The sequence below is a fragment of the Asparagus officinalis genome, chromosome 8, assembly GCF_001876935.1.
Source record: "Asparagus officinalis chromosome 8, Aspof.V1, whole genome shotgun sequence".
Lineage (NCBI taxonomy): Eukaryota > Viridiplantae > Streptophyta > Magnoliopsida > Asparagales > Asparagaceae > Asparagus > Asparagus officinalis.
Genome location: NC_033801.1, coordinates 89,046,767 through 89,065,276, shown reverse-complemented (window position 1 = coordinate 89,065,276; position 18,510 = coordinate 89,046,767). Strand labels below are relative to the sequence as shown.

At 33.8% G+C, this 18,510-nt stretch overlaps 1 protein-coding gene across 3 annotated transcripts in view; it reads right to left on the bottom strand.

Moving 5' to 3' along the window:
* The window catches only part of LOC109851510 (telomere length regulation protein TEL2 homolog), a 33,068-nt gene continuing 17,086 nt past the window's right edge, over positions 2,529-18,510 (bottom strand). Inside the window, exons 8-14 of one of the 3 annotated variants that reach the window (XR_002249864.1) lie at positions 10,155-10,369; positions 9,952-10,050; positions 9,336-9,853; positions 8,438-9,201; positions 7,834-8,032; positions 3,386-3,688; positions 2,529-2,858 (exon numbers count right to left, since the gene is read on the bottom strand). Coding sequence is in view for 1 of the 3 variants with exons in the window: in XM_020421682.1 (XP_020277271.1) it covers positions 3,488-3,688; positions 7,834-8,032; positions 8,438-9,201; positions 9,336-9,853; positions 9,952-10,050; positions 10,155-10,369 (1,996 nt within the window). In the remaining 2 variants the exon portion in view is untranslated. Of the gene's footprint in view, positions 2,859-2,889; positions 3,689-7,833; positions 8,033-8,437; positions 9,202-9,335; positions 9,854-9,951; positions 10,051-10,154; positions 10,370-18,510 lie in introns of those variants that run through there. The other 2 variants (XR_002249865.1, XM_020421682.1) reach the window with 2 other exon arrangements.

The window sequence follows — 18,510 nt, the reverse complement described above, 5'->3', positions numbered from 1 at the left end:
GATCTCTAAATATCAATTTTCGCTTAGTTCAGGATAGATGATTATATATATATATATATATATATATATATATATATATATATATATATATATATATATATATATATATATATATATATATATATATATATATATATATATATATATATATATATATATATATATACATATATATATATATATATATGAGATTAATGGGTATCCTTGTCATAGGAGGGGATTTCCTCCTTGACGCCTCTAAAATCACATGATTGAGCGACATTGTGGATGATCTGCTCCGTTGAACTTGATCTACATATTCTAAAACCCCAACACACCAAGTTTGGCGTCATAGGAGGAAATCCCCTCCTATGACAAGGATACCCATTAATCTCTCTCTCTATATATATATATATATATATATATATATATATATATATATACTAACTTGTATTTTCATATATACTTTTTTCCCTCTCCCCCTGGGGACGGTGGAGATGATCTCGCAAGCGTTTTGACGCTCGTAGTTTTCCCTCTTTTCAGGCAGCGAGTCAGACACACGAAGAGTCGCAGGTTGATGGAGTTTCGAAGTAGCTCCTATCATTATTTATTTGTAGTAGTTATTTAGAGATCCACAGTAATTATGATTTACTTTCGGGCATTTAGAGTTGTATTTCATTTTGTAAAGGCCGAGTGCCTTAGTACTATTTTATTTGACTCTATGTATTGAAATACTTCACATTGGTTTTAGTTTATGAGTTATACTTCATTTTACTTAGTTGGAACATGATTATATTATTATTGGATTCTCTCATTTCCTTTATCATGCCCATATTACTATCATCTTTACCTTATCTGCTTTGTATCTACACTTGTTTATTATTGATTCCACTAGAGAGATATTACTGTGTGGGTGCATGACAGGTTTGACATCCTTGGGTTCACCTTGGGCTGCAACATTGTGTGAAACCAGGAGCATCACAGTGAGGACACGTTACGCCAATTTGGTCAAGTGTACATGTGAAGACGTAGGACAGATCAAAGGGCGACGCGTGACGATGAAGCCGACACTTCTCATAGCACGACACATGCTGATGGAGCCGGCTTCTCAGCCTCATACACAACTAGATACTCAGATCATTGAGGCTCATTAGCATGGACAGAGGGGGCGGGATGAAGGGGAAGAGTGAGGGGAAGGGGTAAGAGAGGGAGAGGAATGAGAGGAGGATTTTTTGGATGTATATGTAATTTAAATATATCATTTTGAATTTTAAGAACGATATGGTTAGATTGTTCAAATTTGTTACTTTTGTGGATCGATTATTGTTTATATATGTGATTTTCGTGTGTAATTGTTTGATTCATGGTTGAATTTTATGAATATTATTGTAATTCAATATATATCTGCAAATTTCATATTTATGGTTTTATTTTGATGTATATTGTTGTGAATGAGGCGAAAATTTCGTGTATATTGTTGTGAATGAGGCAAAAATTTTAATGTATATTGTTGTCAAATTTTAGGTATGTATATGAGAAACTTGCACCAATTTTGTGCATGTTTGGGGCAAACCTGCAACTCCACAGAATTTCAAATCCCGTTGAGTTGCAGGTTAGCTGGCCAGAGAGCGAGGCTCTCTGGAGGTTGGCCTGCAAACTTCACGGGATTTGAAATCCCGTAAAGTTTAATCTTCATGGGATTTCAAATTATGTAAAAATTTTGCTCCCTTAACCACTTCGCTAACAAATGGCTTAAACTTCATGGGATTTCAAATCCCGTGAAGTTTTTGAACAATTTTCGTCAATTTCAACCCAGTTTCAACCAACTGGCTAAAACTGGGTCGAAATTGACGATTATTTTCAAATGAGATCAATTTTTAAAAATATGTTTCTAAAAAGGTCTAAAAGAAAAATTTGTCCTTTTTTGTGCATTTAGGAAAACCACCAATTTTTCATTATGTACAAAGGAGGAATAATTGAGGGATATGTAAAGATGTGATGTTCTATACCTAATCCTCTTCAGGAATTTTTTTTTCACCGTTCCACACGCAAGACTCAACTAATGACAACCAAAAATCCTCGTCATATCAATTGCGTATGCGTGACATGGGCAAGAAATATTGACGGATTCATATAATTAAGGGCTCCTTTGGTTTGCCAAAGCATAGGGAATAGGAAATAGATCAAAGAAGTAACTTCTAAATTTATAAAGTAGAAAGTAGTGAAAGTACTACTTTATTTGTTTGTTTCACATAATTTTTAAAGTAATAAAAATAGTAGTTTTTACTCTTCATTCTATTTTTTTTGTTTGGAATAGCAATGAAAAATTATTAAGTAACTAATACGAAAATATTAGTAAGAAAGATTCTTTATTTCCTAATTAATACACATTTCACCTACTTTTGGACTACTTCTAAACCAACCTTAAGGGGATGAAAAATGTTTAGAAAGTAGGAATGACATGTAGGCACCATATAAGCGTTTAAAGAAGTATCGAAAGTATATTTTTTAGAGAAACAAACATATTTTTTTGCTTGGAAGTATAAAAAATAATATCTACTTCCTTTATTTCAGCTACTTCATAATTACATACCTCTGTGCAAGCAAACAAACAAGCCTAAGCATCACATACATGGGTAAGTGGACATGTAAGAAATGTCGTTTTTGAATCTTTATTACGTACATTCCCCTTCATGGTCTCATGCAAGGAAGATAACGTCTTGCTCCTGCTTTCATCAATAAAGTTGGTTAATCAACATAATCGTGATGGAGAATCCTTTCAGTTCCCCTAGCGTTGAGGTCGACATATCAACAGAAAGGCTGCTGAACACGATCATAGCTCAAAAACACGTTGAATTTTAAATTTCCATCTTCACCTACTAATACATTACGTATGCGAAAGGAGAAGAGTACATCAGATATCAACACAATAATACTCATTATTAAGCATAAATAGTCAAAATAGTTCATATTTCAGTTTTCATCGATAAAGTTTATGAGCCGATAAATACAAAGTTACCAGATGATACATATATTAAACATCCCTCTTCTTTCAATTTCTCACGGGTGATGGATCGAAGAGCCATTTCCCAGAATTTCATGTTCTCAATCAAGCCTTTTCAGCTTCACTTATTATGCATGATCCTTGGTTAGATATGTCTACGCTGGTGTTTAATTCTTGGGGGGAAGAAGTCCTATTGCGACTCCTCCATAGAAAATCATCAAGGAAGATAGGAGAAATATGACATGTCTTCCAGCACAAATCTTAAACTGATTATTATTTTTATCGAACATGTGGCCTCATGTTTTTCTAGGAGACTTGTCGCAATCTCCTGCATCCCTATTTCCATAAAGGTTCCTCTAGAGAATATTTTACCTAGAATCAAGTTGGGTGCCTAAATCTCACCTTGGTTGTGTTTTCCACACGGACTCTTTTGTACCAGCTAAAAGTAGCTTCTACTGCTTCAGAACAAACCAATTCAAATTCCATTATTATCCGTATGTTTCGTCAAAAAAGCTTGATATTGGCCACTCTTGTAGCAGATCCCACTGAAGATCTATGGTTGTCCATACTGGATGATGGTATGATAATATCATTGATCTTTGAAGGCAATGCATTAGCTCTTGACCTCAAACTGCCTGCAGATTCTAATGCCCGTGACGTTTGGAGGGCCATCTCAGCATGTAATTGGAGACATCTCATTGCCATCTAAAATGGAAGAAAAAACAGTTAAGAGAGAAGAAAAATTACGTTGATGGAAGTGCATTAGTGTGCACCTTCTGTGTCAACTAATGAGCTAATAAAAATACAACTAAATAGGGAAAATTTATAATTACATGTAACCTACAAATTAAAAGCAACAATAAACAACAAATACATAATTAGTTTGATCGGTGCATCAAATATAAGGGAAAGGTCATTTGAGATACTTAATGTTAGCATTAATCAATTAGAACATTGTGTATAAGGACATACTTTCTACTTCAGGCTAAATTAAAATATGTGAATTGGTTAAATGCAAAAAAAACATACTTGAAAGCAATTAAATTCTTGCATAGTTTTCAGTAGATAAGACATTAATGTTCCTTGACATCAGACGATGAATCTTAGCATCTTATCCAAATTGAAAAGAAAGACTACAGAAGAAAGAAACTAACTTAAAAAAACCTGCTACAGAGATTGGTGTTTAGCCAGATCACCACTGGCTCTGTATTACCAAGTAAACTCGACCATAAACTTTGGCAACAAAAGCAATAAGCATGATTGATAGGCTGGAACCAGAATCAACAAAGAATTTCCATCAGGAGAAATAATTACATATAATATTGTTACTGTACAAACAGTTGGGAGTTAACATAAAGTACTTTGTAAACTAGACCCTCCTTCAATATTTTCAACATAAAATAGTTACGAAGATACATAAAGTGACCGTAAAGAACACTGATCATATACTAATATAGACACAAACAGTTCTTATTTTTCTCATTGGGTTTAACTATGACTTTAAAGTTGAAAGCAATTCCCTGGAACAGGTCTATCAGCTTTTGAGGCCTATTGATAGTTCAGTGTGGAACGGACTAATCCCTACTAGTTATGACTTTTGAGAAAAGAAATGGAGGTTTAGGCTTGTCACACCCCAAGCTCGTGACCAAGGTTATCGATAGTGGATAGCGTCGCGTAGCAGTGAGGCATCGCTAAGGCTATTTGGGGCTATTGCGGCAAAACAGCGGTAAAAAAGCGAAAAATCAAATAACGGTCTAATTTAGATATGTGTAAATACTAAAAAAAGAATAAAGAATAATCTAAAAAATTTAAAAGTGCATATTTGATGATTTAAAGATATCCTAAACATGAAATAGACATGTAATCATCACATAATACCAAAGACGACCGGAGGAGAAATCAAAGAGTCATCGTCTTCTCGATGAGCCAAAATTTAAAAGTGCATATTAGATATAAGATGTCGTGAATACCTTCCTCCCGACTTTTGCAGTTAAACATTACCGGACAAAACTAATGTCTTTCAGATTTGAAAGCATGGAATGAATTTTTACTTCCAATGGAGAAGTGTAATAATTATGTCTGAAGATATCTGTTGTGTTTTTAGCAAGCAGTAGGCCCCCAGGCCTCCCAAATTATACAATCAAGCAAACCGTCAAGTGCACATATATATTAAATTTCTGTTAAAGAGAGTGCAATTTTATAGTCTCCTCATCTATCAGATACTCCACCTAGGCACTAGAAGTACATCAGAATTTCTCACTGACATCTCCACAGAACCAACAGCAGTTTTCTCTGCTTCTTTCCCTTTCTTCACCATCTTTTTCTCCTTTTACATTTTCTCTGTATTTCCATTTTCACTCTCTTCAATGATTTTTTCCTTCTTTCTTCTCCCTCTTCTTCACATTATCCCCCATTTATTCCAACTTTTCTCCTTCTAAAAGAACCCCTATGATGGGTAACACCGTAACAGAGGTGGGAAGAATGATAAAACCAAAAAGCAAAAGATGGGAAGAAAAGAAAGAAGAAAGCTGAGAAGAATAGAAGAAAAAAGACGTGGAAAAGAAGAGGACAACTGAAATAAATGAGTGAAGTTTGAAAAAACATTCAATGGAAGGAGTTAAATTTCAATTGTGAGTCCAAGGATGATAGCAAATGGATTTCCTGCAAAGAGGAGTCAAGCAGATATGCATTAGGATCACTTAATGAAGTCAAAAGTAAAAGTAAACTGTACTGCAGAGAACATGGAGTTCTGGAGTGACTAACGCTTTGTGATTATTCTGTGTTATGGCATTGGTGATTACACAATCGTCATTGGCTTTTCCAACATAACGAAAACTAATAAAATCAGAAACTAGTTTTCTAACTGGGTGTTTTGTCAGTTACAATACATTTATGTATAAGAAAACTCCGAAAGTTCGATAACTGGTAGGTAAGTATGTTTGTTCAACATCTATTTTTAGGCTTTTTGTATTATGTTTAGGCTTATTTGTAGAGAGATTAATGTATACTACTATAAAAAGAGGATTGGGGTTTTTAAACTTTTCGTTTCCTTTTTTGCCCTCACAAATTTTAATAAATTCTAACTATGTCATTATCTCTAATTAATCTTTCATTAAATAAATATAACCACTTATTAATTATGCACCTCCCCACCTTCCTAAATAATTATAATTGTTAATAATATTATAACTATTAATTGTGTAATAATATAATAATAATATAATTTATAAAATAAGTATACACGATTATTAATAGTAACCAATTAAATTATAATTATAATAATTATTTATGAATTATAATAAAATAGTTAAAATAATAGTATACATAAAATAATATATTACTAAATACTATTAAGAATTATACAATAATTCAAAGAGCAATAAAATAAATAGAGTAAATGATTAATCTCATAAATAATGTAGTTATTTTAATAATATCATATAAATTATGAATTACACTATTTATTTAGTATTATATTATTAAATAAATTAAATAAATAATTTAATATTATTTTTAGAATATTTTCTCAAAGATTATTACATGATACTGAATAATCTATACTTAGTAATGATTGATCTACGAAAAAATCATTGAATATTAATAACAGTACTATTAATTGTTAATGATAGTATAATAAAAAATAAAAAGTTATAAAGTATTTATAGTACTAAAGTATTTAAGAGCATAATTAAAAAAATTAAATTAGATAAGTATTTTATAGTATCTAGATAGTATAATTATTTCACCAGTATTTATTGAGCTAAGAATTATAATATTAAATAAAGTAAATTACAGTAAATCCCCATGAACTTTCATTATTTTACAATAAATAGACTCTATGAACTTTCGAAATCACACTAAACCCCTAATAACTTTTGTAGAAAGCCCCCAATATCTTTTAAATAAATTACACCAAACCCCCAATAAGTTTCAAAATGCCTTTGTATGCCATTTTTTGGTTCTACTTTATTGGGATTATCTGCAAAATTTAGAAAGTTATTGGGAAGTTTTCTTTAAAACATAAAAATTATTAGGGCTTTAGTATGATTTTAAAAGTTCATAGGGGCTGAAAGTTTATAAGGGTTTAGTATAATTTACCATGTTACTGGCATTAAGTGTAACTATCCAGGGAATATTTATAAAAAGCTAACAAGATCAATACAGCTTAGTTAATTTAGGGTTAAGTTAACAACTTTCAAATTGCAGGGACATATTTAAGAGAACGTATAGATCTGACAGACTTATTTAAGAACAATTGTAAATTTGGGGAACTTATTCAAAAAAAGATTAGTGGTGGGCAACCTTCAATTATAATAACTACACAATAATAATTAATTCATACATTTCCTTTTAAGCAATCTTATTATAAAATTTTATTTATTAACACATAATTTTACTATTCAATAAAAGTTCAAAACTTTAAAACATGCACGGTCACGTGCAAAGAACGTGCATTATACTAGTTGCATTAAGCAAGCGCCTGCATGTGTGGGCGCGCATGCGTGTGCATGGGTGCGTGTGTATATTTTACATGAGTAGCAAGCATTACTTATGTAATAAACTAGGATTTGTTTTTAAATTTTCACTTAATACAACAAGACATTAAAAATTAAGAACTAAAAGATCTCCTAGTTGTTCTAGTCAGGCATCTAAGCACCTTTTCTATTAAATAAGTTCCTAAGCTTTATCCAGAATCATGAGCTAACTGACGCCTTGCCCTTTCCCAACATAGAAAAAAGTAGAAGAATGTCTAAATGACAAAATGACAAACTGGTCACTTCCTAACGGACCAAATAGGCTTAAAAGAAGAAGCTCATCAAATTTGGACTTTGAAGACTACTGACACTTACCATTGTGCATTCTGTGTCAGGGTCAGATTCAGTAACATGAAGGACCCATTTACGGATCCATTCAAGCCCATTCGAAATTTCTTGGTTGCCTTCAATTAGAGCAGAGGCCACATATGACGGATGTAGAGCCACCAAAATACATGAAGCAGCAAAAAGGACAGACCTCCTCACATATGCCTCTGCATGATGCGATACATCTCTGCGAAGAATACAAAGCCAAACATCATGAACAACATACGTGGCAGTAAATATACAATTTTAGTTCATAGATAGCAAATGTTTCAGTGTATACGAGTGATTCAGCAAATATTTTTCCCTTATCAAGAAGTAATCGAGCATAGCAAAAAGATGAGTTCTGGCATCCACATCAATAACACCATTACTTGCTAACCTATCAATTTGAGAAAGAAAAGGCTAGCATTTCATGACTTATTTATAAAATGCTCAATATCACCTAACACTTCCACTGGTGCTGGGCATGGGTTCAGATTTTATGATTTATGGATCAGTTACACACTAAGAATCATTCAGTTAACAGAAAACATTGCTCAATAAGTTGCAAATTTTCAATACTTCAGACAGCATCAGGACAGGTTAATGATACCTAGATCTTAACATGTCGAGGAGGGCTGGCGCAAGTGCTGACGCTTCAGGATGCATAGCTGCACATTTCATACAAACACCAAGCATGTAGATTAGTTTCCCAAGAACAATAAAATCCCTGTTCAGCAAATCCACACCATGTCTTCTTTTGTCAAACCCTTGCATGGCAGGGAACATAAAAGCAGCAGCATACAAAGGAAACTTATTCTTTGTCAATTCCAACTGGGATTCTTTTTTTGTTCCAAGGGCCCATCTCCGTGATTTGCCTTTCTTAGTTTGATCAGGTCTAGAAGGAAGTTCCCTCTCATATCTGTGAGACCAACTTAAAACACTTCTTGTTTCTGACACTTCCTTCCAAGGGCCTACTCCAGGAGGACCTCTACTACTAGGAATGAACCACGGCTGTCCATCTGAAAGGTTAGATACCAAATCCCGTTTTTGCACCTTTGTTTGTATGATTTTGGTATCAGCAAGTTCCTCTGCTGCCTCGGTCATGACATCAAGAATCAAAATGCGTTGGCTGACATCAACATTTGGTGAGTACAATAACTTTGTTATAACATCCAATGATTCAAAAGGGCATGTGACAAGTAAGGCAATTAAAGCTTTTTGTCTCTTTCCTTCAGCAGAATCTTCCTTTCCTTCAATTGTGACATCAGAGCAACGAACATGCACTAATGCCCTCACAAGATCACTTGAAATATGAGGAAGTTCATCCGGTAATGCTCGTATTAGATGTTCTGCAACATCAAGTGCTCTTTCCACCTATAAATAAAAGGACAGTAGAAGATGAATTAGATGAGAAAGTACTGTTATTTAGCTGTTCAACGAAGGGGAGAAAAACATAGGCAAATTATGACATTAAGTGAAGGTTGTATATTTAGGGAAAATTCACGTACACCATCTGGATCATCGGCTTTTCGTAAAGCTACACTTATATCAGCCAATTGGGAGAACTTTTTCTGGAGATCTGTATCATCATCAGAAAGATCGTATGGCTGTAAAGATGAGTCGTCTGAAGCTTCAGAAGCTTCGCTTTCAAAATCATCCTCTTCGCTGGGCAAACCTTCACTGCTGAGTATTGTGCGATTGATGATCTTACTAGAATCAACTGACCTGGAGCCCTTAAATTCAGCATCTTGTGCAATTTTACTTGTCAAACCCTTCTTCCTCTTATCCTCAGCTACAATATTATCTTTCTTACATGAAGCAGATTCTGAATCATGACAAATTTCAGCAACATCGGGAGCACCTAGTCGCCTTTTAGGTTTGGGAATAATTCCAAAGTCCCAGTTAACAGTATCAGAACACTCATCATCAAGATAAAGGGGATTTTTTGGATCCACAACTTTAGAAAACACCAAGGCAATAGAGCTTGCCATTTTCCGAACCAAATGGATTGGACTCTCTAGCCTACCTACACAGAAGAATGGAAGAATTCATAAGCATACAATGGCCATTTTATGCAATAATAAATATTGAGCATTACTATTTGATATAGTAAAAGAATAGTACAACTAACTCCTTGTAGAATTAGATGCAAGACATCCTTAGTTGTTTCGAGTTCTTCTTTAGTCATTTTCTCTAAACAGAAACCAACAGCAGCAGTTATATCTGAAACATTTCAGGAACTACAAAACATAAGGAATTCTGTAGGAGTATATGCATTATAAATGACTTCTCTTCAATAAGACTAATATTAACAACATAAAGGATACATGCTTGTTGCTCCATCGGCGTTGACTGCACAAATTCAGATTTGCTCCAAATGACAACCAGACGTCGTACAGTGTCTAGGAATCCCTTTGACTTTCGATCTTCCATCCTAGTGTCAACAAATGGCGGGCATTCAAGGACTGCAAACTGAATGATCCATCTCAGGCAATATATAGGCAACACTTTCCAAAGTAAAAACTTCTCAATGAACATGACCCTGAAAAGGAAAAGAATCATCTAAATATATATTCATGAAGACCAAAAAGGGCAAGGCTGCAATGTTTCCTAGGTGCAAAAGATAATTGGTATATACTTCTTCACAAACTGCCGTGCTTGTCATGAACAAAGAACAAAATTTAAAAAATCCACTTTAAGCATGATTTGTGTGGGTGTGTGTGAAAGAAATCAGCAATGAGTTCGCACCAAAACAAAGTCTAAATGAATGGCAAAGACCAAGAATATAGAGAACAATGAACTCTCACACAAAACCTAATTAATTAGTCTAATATGAAAATTGTGCTGGAGAATGAGAGATGAATAGTTACACAGAGTAACAATTGCTAGGATTGTGCCAATCAAACATCATGGAAACCCTCCACAAACACATGTATAAGTAATAAGCGTAGCACATATATAATGGAAACTGTGGAACTAGTTACTACAGAAGATAGCAAAAGAACTTCTACTAGAATAGATTTTGTAGTAACAAATCAGTGGGAACCAGATAATTCAAGAGCTCGTTAAAAACCATATAAAACATTTTTATTAGCCTAGAGTAAAGGTAGTCTCCTTGTCAAAATATAAACTCATGAAAAGAAACTAAAATATGAATACAACCTACCAGACATATATAGTTAACAACAAACTTTACCAAGGTTGAACAACAAAGAACCAAGTGTAAACTACTTGAAACTTTCACGCATAGTGATAGTCAGGTAAGGACACCACGACTACAAAAACAAACTCAGGAGCTCGTTCTTTACAAGTTCCATGATGGACTAGAGAAACATATGCTTAAAATCATATCAAAGCACATAAGGAAAGTGCACCAAGCCACATGCAAAATGAAAACGAAAAAAATCATCAACATGCTAATAGAAGAATAAAAGCAAAAAAACCTAGGAGTGGCCTTCACATGTACTGATGCACGCTTTTCTTATTGTGAGGTTCGGAATGTATGCAATGCTTACTAAAACAAATAGGAGTCTCTATCCTGGAATGTATTTCCAACAAATACTTGTCGGTGTCAGTACAACTAAGAGGCAAAAACAGGATAATTTCTTATCAACATGATATATCATTTATAGTCCCTCCTTAAACTGTAAAGTTACCTCATCTAACTAAAACATAATACAGTACAAAACCACAATAATATAACTATAATGCTGTATAACTAAACTAAACAATTTTATCATAATGAAATTATATATGTAACTCCCTAGGACTTTCCGACATTAGTGTTATTATTGCAATAAGGAGTAAGGACGTGGGTTTAACTAAGTACAGAACCAAGCAAGACAAAATCGTTAAACCAAATTGATCTTGAATTACAATAAATCTCAGTTTATGAGACACATAGGCTTCAGGTTTTCCTACTTTGGATCCAAATTAACAAAAAAAAATTATTGGATACAAACTTTTTCCTTTTCCTATTACCGGGCCAAGTGAGGTACTTTCTAAAATTTTCTATTTACTCTTTTCTCTTCCTTCATTCCCTATTTATCTCTCTCCAGCAACACCTCCTCCCTTTCTCTCAGTCACATGTTCTCCCCCTTTATCAGAATAGATATCTTTATGTACAGCTCACAATTTCATGGATCTCTGATCCTTTCTCAAGCGTCACATGGATCATGGGATCTTGGGAATCTCTGATCCTCTCACAAGATGACATGGATCTCCTGATTTCAAAGTTGGTGAACACTGCCGACAGTTCATGTCAACTTTGACAAAACAAAGCCTTTGACAACCACCTGAACCCCTCCACTTCTTCTTCCTCTTCCCGTTTAATCTATTGTATTGACATCCATTTGATCTGTTAAAGGATATATCAGAAAGAAAGAGAAGATGTATTTGTTACGTTACTATATACTTTTGTTTAGATTGGTACAATCTACTCTAAGGAACCGAATGATGCTTCACATGATTCTGACCTCTAAAGTTTTTTCATTTTTGTTATAAGGATTACGCAATTCATCATTATTTGCATTCTCACTCGCCTATGTGAAGGGTAACTTGTTTTAAGTTTGGTAGTTCCTTCAGCTGTGCAATTCCTCAAATTATTTTGTTAATGCAAGGTTACTCTTCGGTGATTTAACACTGTTGATTGTTGATACTATAGAATAGACTTTTAAGTACTTTCTCATGTCTAGAAATATTTGAACCTTCTCTAGTTTATCATCTATAGAGCGCTGGAAACGGATGGTTCTAATTTATCAATTAAATTAATTGGTTGGACTTGATAATGTAAAACAAGTCAGGTTATCTGCAATTTGGCTTCATGTCTAAACAGAATTACTGTAACTCAAACTGAATCCTCAAATTCGGTGGTGTAGTTCAGTTCTGAACCAGGTTCAGGTTTGTTTCAGTTCTGCATTCATTTGGTTCAAATTTTGGTTTTCGACTAGTACAAAACCCAATTACACCAACCATATGTTAATTTTTAATTGCGAACTGGTAGTGTCTATTTCAAAAAAAATTATCTTGATAAATCATGCAGTTTTTTAGTTCTGCATAATTTTGGTTCAAGATTGACCTGTAACTTGATAGTAGTGATTCATTCTTCTAAAAGGGTGTGCCATATTTAAAAATTGATGGCAAGAACAGAAGAGTGGATTTTGGACTCCAAACTAGTGGTTCTCTAAGAAATTTGAAAAAAATAAGGAGACTCCATCATACTCTTAGGGCCAGTTTGGTAACTCACCCACTATCTACCTTCATAGAACTAACTTGGTTAAGGCTTAAAATGCATTTGGCAAAACTAGTTTTTGAGTTCGAACAAGAGGAACTAGGTTTTCTTTGGATCACCCCCACCTTGGTTCAATCCTAATCCAGTGAAGGCCTTATCCAGATTAACGTGCAGTTGCAAAACACACCCTTTTACATGTAGATTAGTCTCGGTTTTGAAAGTTCTGATATTAAGTGTTCATTTTGAGCCTGAATGTGTTTCACTTATCTTCTTTAGAAATTAAAAAAAAGGCACACTTCAAGTTCCTCCAATTTTCGAAAGGTGGAATACAATGTCGATCTTACTTCTCTTTCGATTGAAAAGAATATATTCTGCCAGAATAATGTCACCTTAACATTACGTGTTTGCTTCTGTTTTGGACCGACATGTAGCATAATTAAACATCTACAAGTGACTCAGCAACGCAAACTTACCTCAGATTGGTGAAATATTTGCTAATTTCCAGCAGATGGAATATTCATGGTACAACTGTTACTATTTTCCAGTGAATCAGATACTTATATGGCAGCCAGCTTCTTATGGTAAAATAATTTTGCTTTCAGACTGGGAGATCACAGAATCGGTGCTGCCATTGACAACACCTGCTCTTTGATACGCAAAGGATCTGCCTAAAAAACTTATCTGCTTTATCTCAAGTTTTGCTAACAGATCCTTACCTCCTCTAGAATTCAACAGCTTGGATTTTTCTACTAAATGTCCATGGGCAGATCTTAATTCATATTAAGTTCTAAAGCTGGAATTGGTTTATAGTTCATATGATTTAAGGATTTGCTTCTATTTGGAGCATCAATGTAAAGGTGGTGCAGCACCAGGGAAATGGAAAAAGAGGAATATTTTTTTTCCCTACTAGTGTACTTATGGTTGGACCATCCATCAAGGCATGCTAAAACATTCCAGAACTGATAAACCATCGGTTTGTTTTCTACAAAATGAGGAGCAACACATTAACTATCAATTTCTGTCAATATTATTGGCATTCTTATGAGAACAGAAGATAAGGTTCACCTTCAATATATAAAGTACCTATTGAGCTCAGAAAGATATGCTTTAATACCTAGTAGGGACGTTGAACCTAGAAATCATTCTGTGCACATAGCTAAACAGGAAGTAGTGAACCTGGACGTTATTCTGTGCACATTATCGAACAGAAAGCAGTTTTATGTGCTTTGGAAGATGTCAGCATGCAATTGCCTGCCAACTATTAAAGAAGGCAAGATTAAGTGGCAAGCCATCATAACTTGATAATGACACTTGGAGGTTTCGAGGGCATTTCAAGATTGGTAATCATTAGAAGAAAATGCAATCACTTAGTGAGAAAGTTAAAAATTAAAATGAAGAATTTCAAGAGTGGTGGTGATTTTTGCTACCCAGATCAATCATCCATCACCATGGTGAGATTAAGTAAGATGTTGTTCAAAAAAAATCGAAGGATGGTTGAGATGAATTAATGGGCCATTTGGTAGCATACAACTGGAGTGATTACAGCTGCAGTTGCACGCCAGTGAGTCATTTTTGCCAGGTTGCAAGTGTTTGTTTCATTGCAAATAGATGTTGCAGTAATAACTACAATGGGAAATGCCTCTTCGGTTGCAGCCTATGATTTCAGTTGCAATGATTGAGTTGCATACAAGTGACAATTGCAAGCTACCAAATGGCCCCTAGTGTCTCTGGAAAACTATGTGATTGTTGAATTCCAATGGAATTGATAGGATATTCTTAAAACAGCTAAACAACCTGAATGCATGAATTAGATTGTTTAGCCTGATAACAAGTGGGTGGCAATATGCTGAAAGAGGGACAACAAAGGAATATGCATCTATCAGAAATTTGGGATAGCTTTAACTGAAGTTAAAATGAGCTAGAGTCCATGAAGATGGTCAGAGTATATGCAACGAAGTCCAAAGTGTGACAGTAAACCACAGTATAGAATTGTAGTGGAACGACAAGGGATAAGGTAGGAAAATGTAGTAAATAAATGTATACTAGTTCTTAATTTAAAATGAGCTAGAGTCCATGAAGATGGTCAGCATATATGCAACGAAGTCCAAAGAGTGACAGTAAACCACAGTATAGAATTGTAGTGGAATGTCAAGGTAGGGTAGGAAAAAGTAGTTAGGGTAGGAAAAAGTAGTAAGTAAATGTATGCTAGTTCTTAGTTTGATAATAGGCTAGGGCTAGAGTCCTAGACCTTATCTTGTTTAGTTCTATAAAGCTCCATCAAATCTCTTAAGGTACATCCCGAATATTTGATATAAAGACTTAGTTTGTTGCTTTTATCTTCGGCTAACATCGAAACCAGTATCAGTCTGAATAAACACGATGGGAAAAAGAAATCTAAATTGCAGGAAGAGAAGGTCTTCAATACAGTAATAAAGATCACAAGCATATCGTGAAAACTTCACTGTTACTCAACAAAAAAGATGCATATCCAGAGCTAAGGGTGGAAATGAACCAAAAAATTAATATATTCTTTGGTTATTACTCATCCAGATATTCGGTCATATTTGATTCAATAGTTCATTTAATAGTAAACAAATATTTTTTTAGTATTTGGCTCATAAATAAATAGAATTTAACCAGAGATATATATGATCCAGTTATTAAATATTCGTTATATTTTACATCCAAATTTTATAAATTTAAATCATGACATACACCCTATTAAATTATGTTTAGATGTACATTAAGCCCACAAATATAACACGATTTCAAATTGAGGTGTAAATAAATAAATAATACAATTTTGAAGGGTAAATTTAAAAATATATGTAACCTAAAAAGGTGATATACAGAAAAACCATCAACAATATCAAAGCGAAAATACAAAGTTTGCAATGAGATTCAAACACTTGACCAATTCAAACCCATGTAAAAACCTAACCATCTAAGCTAACGGTTATTCTTGAATAATCAGCGAACAGTCTACTATTTAACCGAATCAAATATGAATACATTTTTGGTATTGGACTCAAACTCGAATTTGAATTTGAATTCGAATACCTAAAATTTCGTTGAATGCAAATTCGAATATCAGCACATTCGATTTGATTCAATCATTTACCATCCCTATCCAGAGCAAAGTTGCCTAAGAATATGCAGCTTCTTCAAGTGGTCATAATATTTGAAACATTTAGAATTTCCATATTTATGCATCTAACAGACTTGGGCAAATTAATTATCCATGTTCGTTTTACGAAACATTGAGTAAAAGCAAATATAACCAACCAGTGCAACCACAGAAAAACACAAAACTAGCATCAAGGTAATGTTGCAGATTTAAAATTTATGATTAGCAAATACCAGTGCAGAAATCAACATGTTACAACTAGCATAATCACTACTACCAACTAATACTAGTAAGAATGTCAGGTCTGTCGCACAGTGGCAAGTCAAAGATAAATCTTGTCCACTGCTCACACTGCAGCCCTGATAATTTTGATTATCTTCCTTGAACTTCATGGCCAAAGACCTCAAATGTTTGAAAAAAATCAGCAAGAAGAGCTTAGCCAAGAGATGTAAAAATTTATGCAACCACCACATGTTCGGATGTAAAATTTTATGGAACTACGTGGTCCGGAAACCATTAAATTTCAAGGAGAAAAAAAGACACCAGAGTTACACTGTTGAGAAACCACTCTTCTCTATAACTGACTTCAATTATATTTCAATAACTTCATATTAATACTTTCAATTACACAAGCATGCAATGCTCAACTGAAAGTAAAAGGTCCTATAAATTTTCATACAACTCAATGTTTTGATTGAAGGGAAGAGAATCTTCCATCATGATTTCTGTCTAATAGAATACGCTCAAGTTAATAAGCGAGAGGCGTGCTCAAGTTAATAAGCGAGAGGCGTCAAGGCCATGAAATTTCAGATACAATAAGCCTATTACATAGCTTTTAGTTTAGTGCCTGCTCAAAATGCTGAACAAATATACATGATGGCTAACTAAATACATCAGCATGTCAATACTGCCAGATGACATCATATATAGATAAAAAATGAATGGTCATCAAATAATGACATGAAAATCATATGTAAACTTGCAAAAATACTGAAGCCTGACATTCCAATATTCAGGCCACGTTGTTTATATTATAGGAGTAGGGCGTACTATAAACTGCAGACTATAGTCCAGGAACTATAATACCCTGGGACTATTTTGGTCCAATTTAATGTTTGTTTTCACCTAACATCCAGATTAACATAAGATAGTCAAGACTAGTGTTAGTTTTTTGACGAATTATGACCATTTGGACTAATATCATTATTTTAAATACCCCGATATAGCCGATACATTAGGCCGATATATCCTTTTACAAGGCTTACCGCAAAACGATATGATCTCGATATGCTTTACCACTTTTTGGCAATATTTGGGTGATATTATCCCCGACATGACCAATATATTAACTGATATGTCCTTTTATATGACTTGTCACCTAAGTTACATGGAAACGGGTACCGGTACAGGTATGGGTAGGGGACACGAAAATGTAAGCTACGGGGACACAACTACATATATGTATTGAAATTAATAATTTACATGAGATCATTATAGTTTTTGAATTCATGTGTTATTAGAATTAAAATTCTCATCACATTGTTAAGTTTCTTTAGTTATGTTGATTACTATAAAAATCAGAAAGTCCTTGTCTTTTTAACTATACTCCGACCCTTTAAAATTGTAGTTTTGAACTTGGGTGCGCTAAAGACAACCTTGACCCATATCTAATGAGTTTCAAGAAATGTATATGAAGTGTAGGATATATATTCAAGAAGTGAAAGGAAAGAATTTTTAATTAAAACATATATCATATAATTGAGTACATGTTTGAATAAATATATGTGTATATCCAAGAAGTGCTCATGAAGGTTAGGTACAGGAACGTGTCAAGTACGGGTATGGTTTCATGACAAAAGTACCAGAGTAACATAGCATGTCACCAAACAATTCGATTCTGCAAAATTTCTTTAATGTTTTTAGCAAAAATACCATCCTTATGTAGTTATTTAGAAAATTCAAGCAGGATCTTTTCTCTAAGTAAGTTTTTACAACTTGTTAGTGATGATAAACACATATTATTTACATTTTTGTATGCTTAGATTTATTGAAGTATGTTTTGATTACATTTAGGATATTATATTATATATGTACATCTATCCTCAACACGGCATCCGCAATCCGATATAGATTTTGGCCGTCTAATATTTTCCTAATATCTGATATTTAAAACCTTGACTAATGTTATACCCAAAATGACATTTTTGCCCTCATATATATAAGCAAACAAGTACTGTCATTTACATAGCTCCTCAAATCTTGGATTGATGCACTTCATATTGAAGACATGAACTACGTTTTTTCCATCAGTTTTTCACAAAAAATA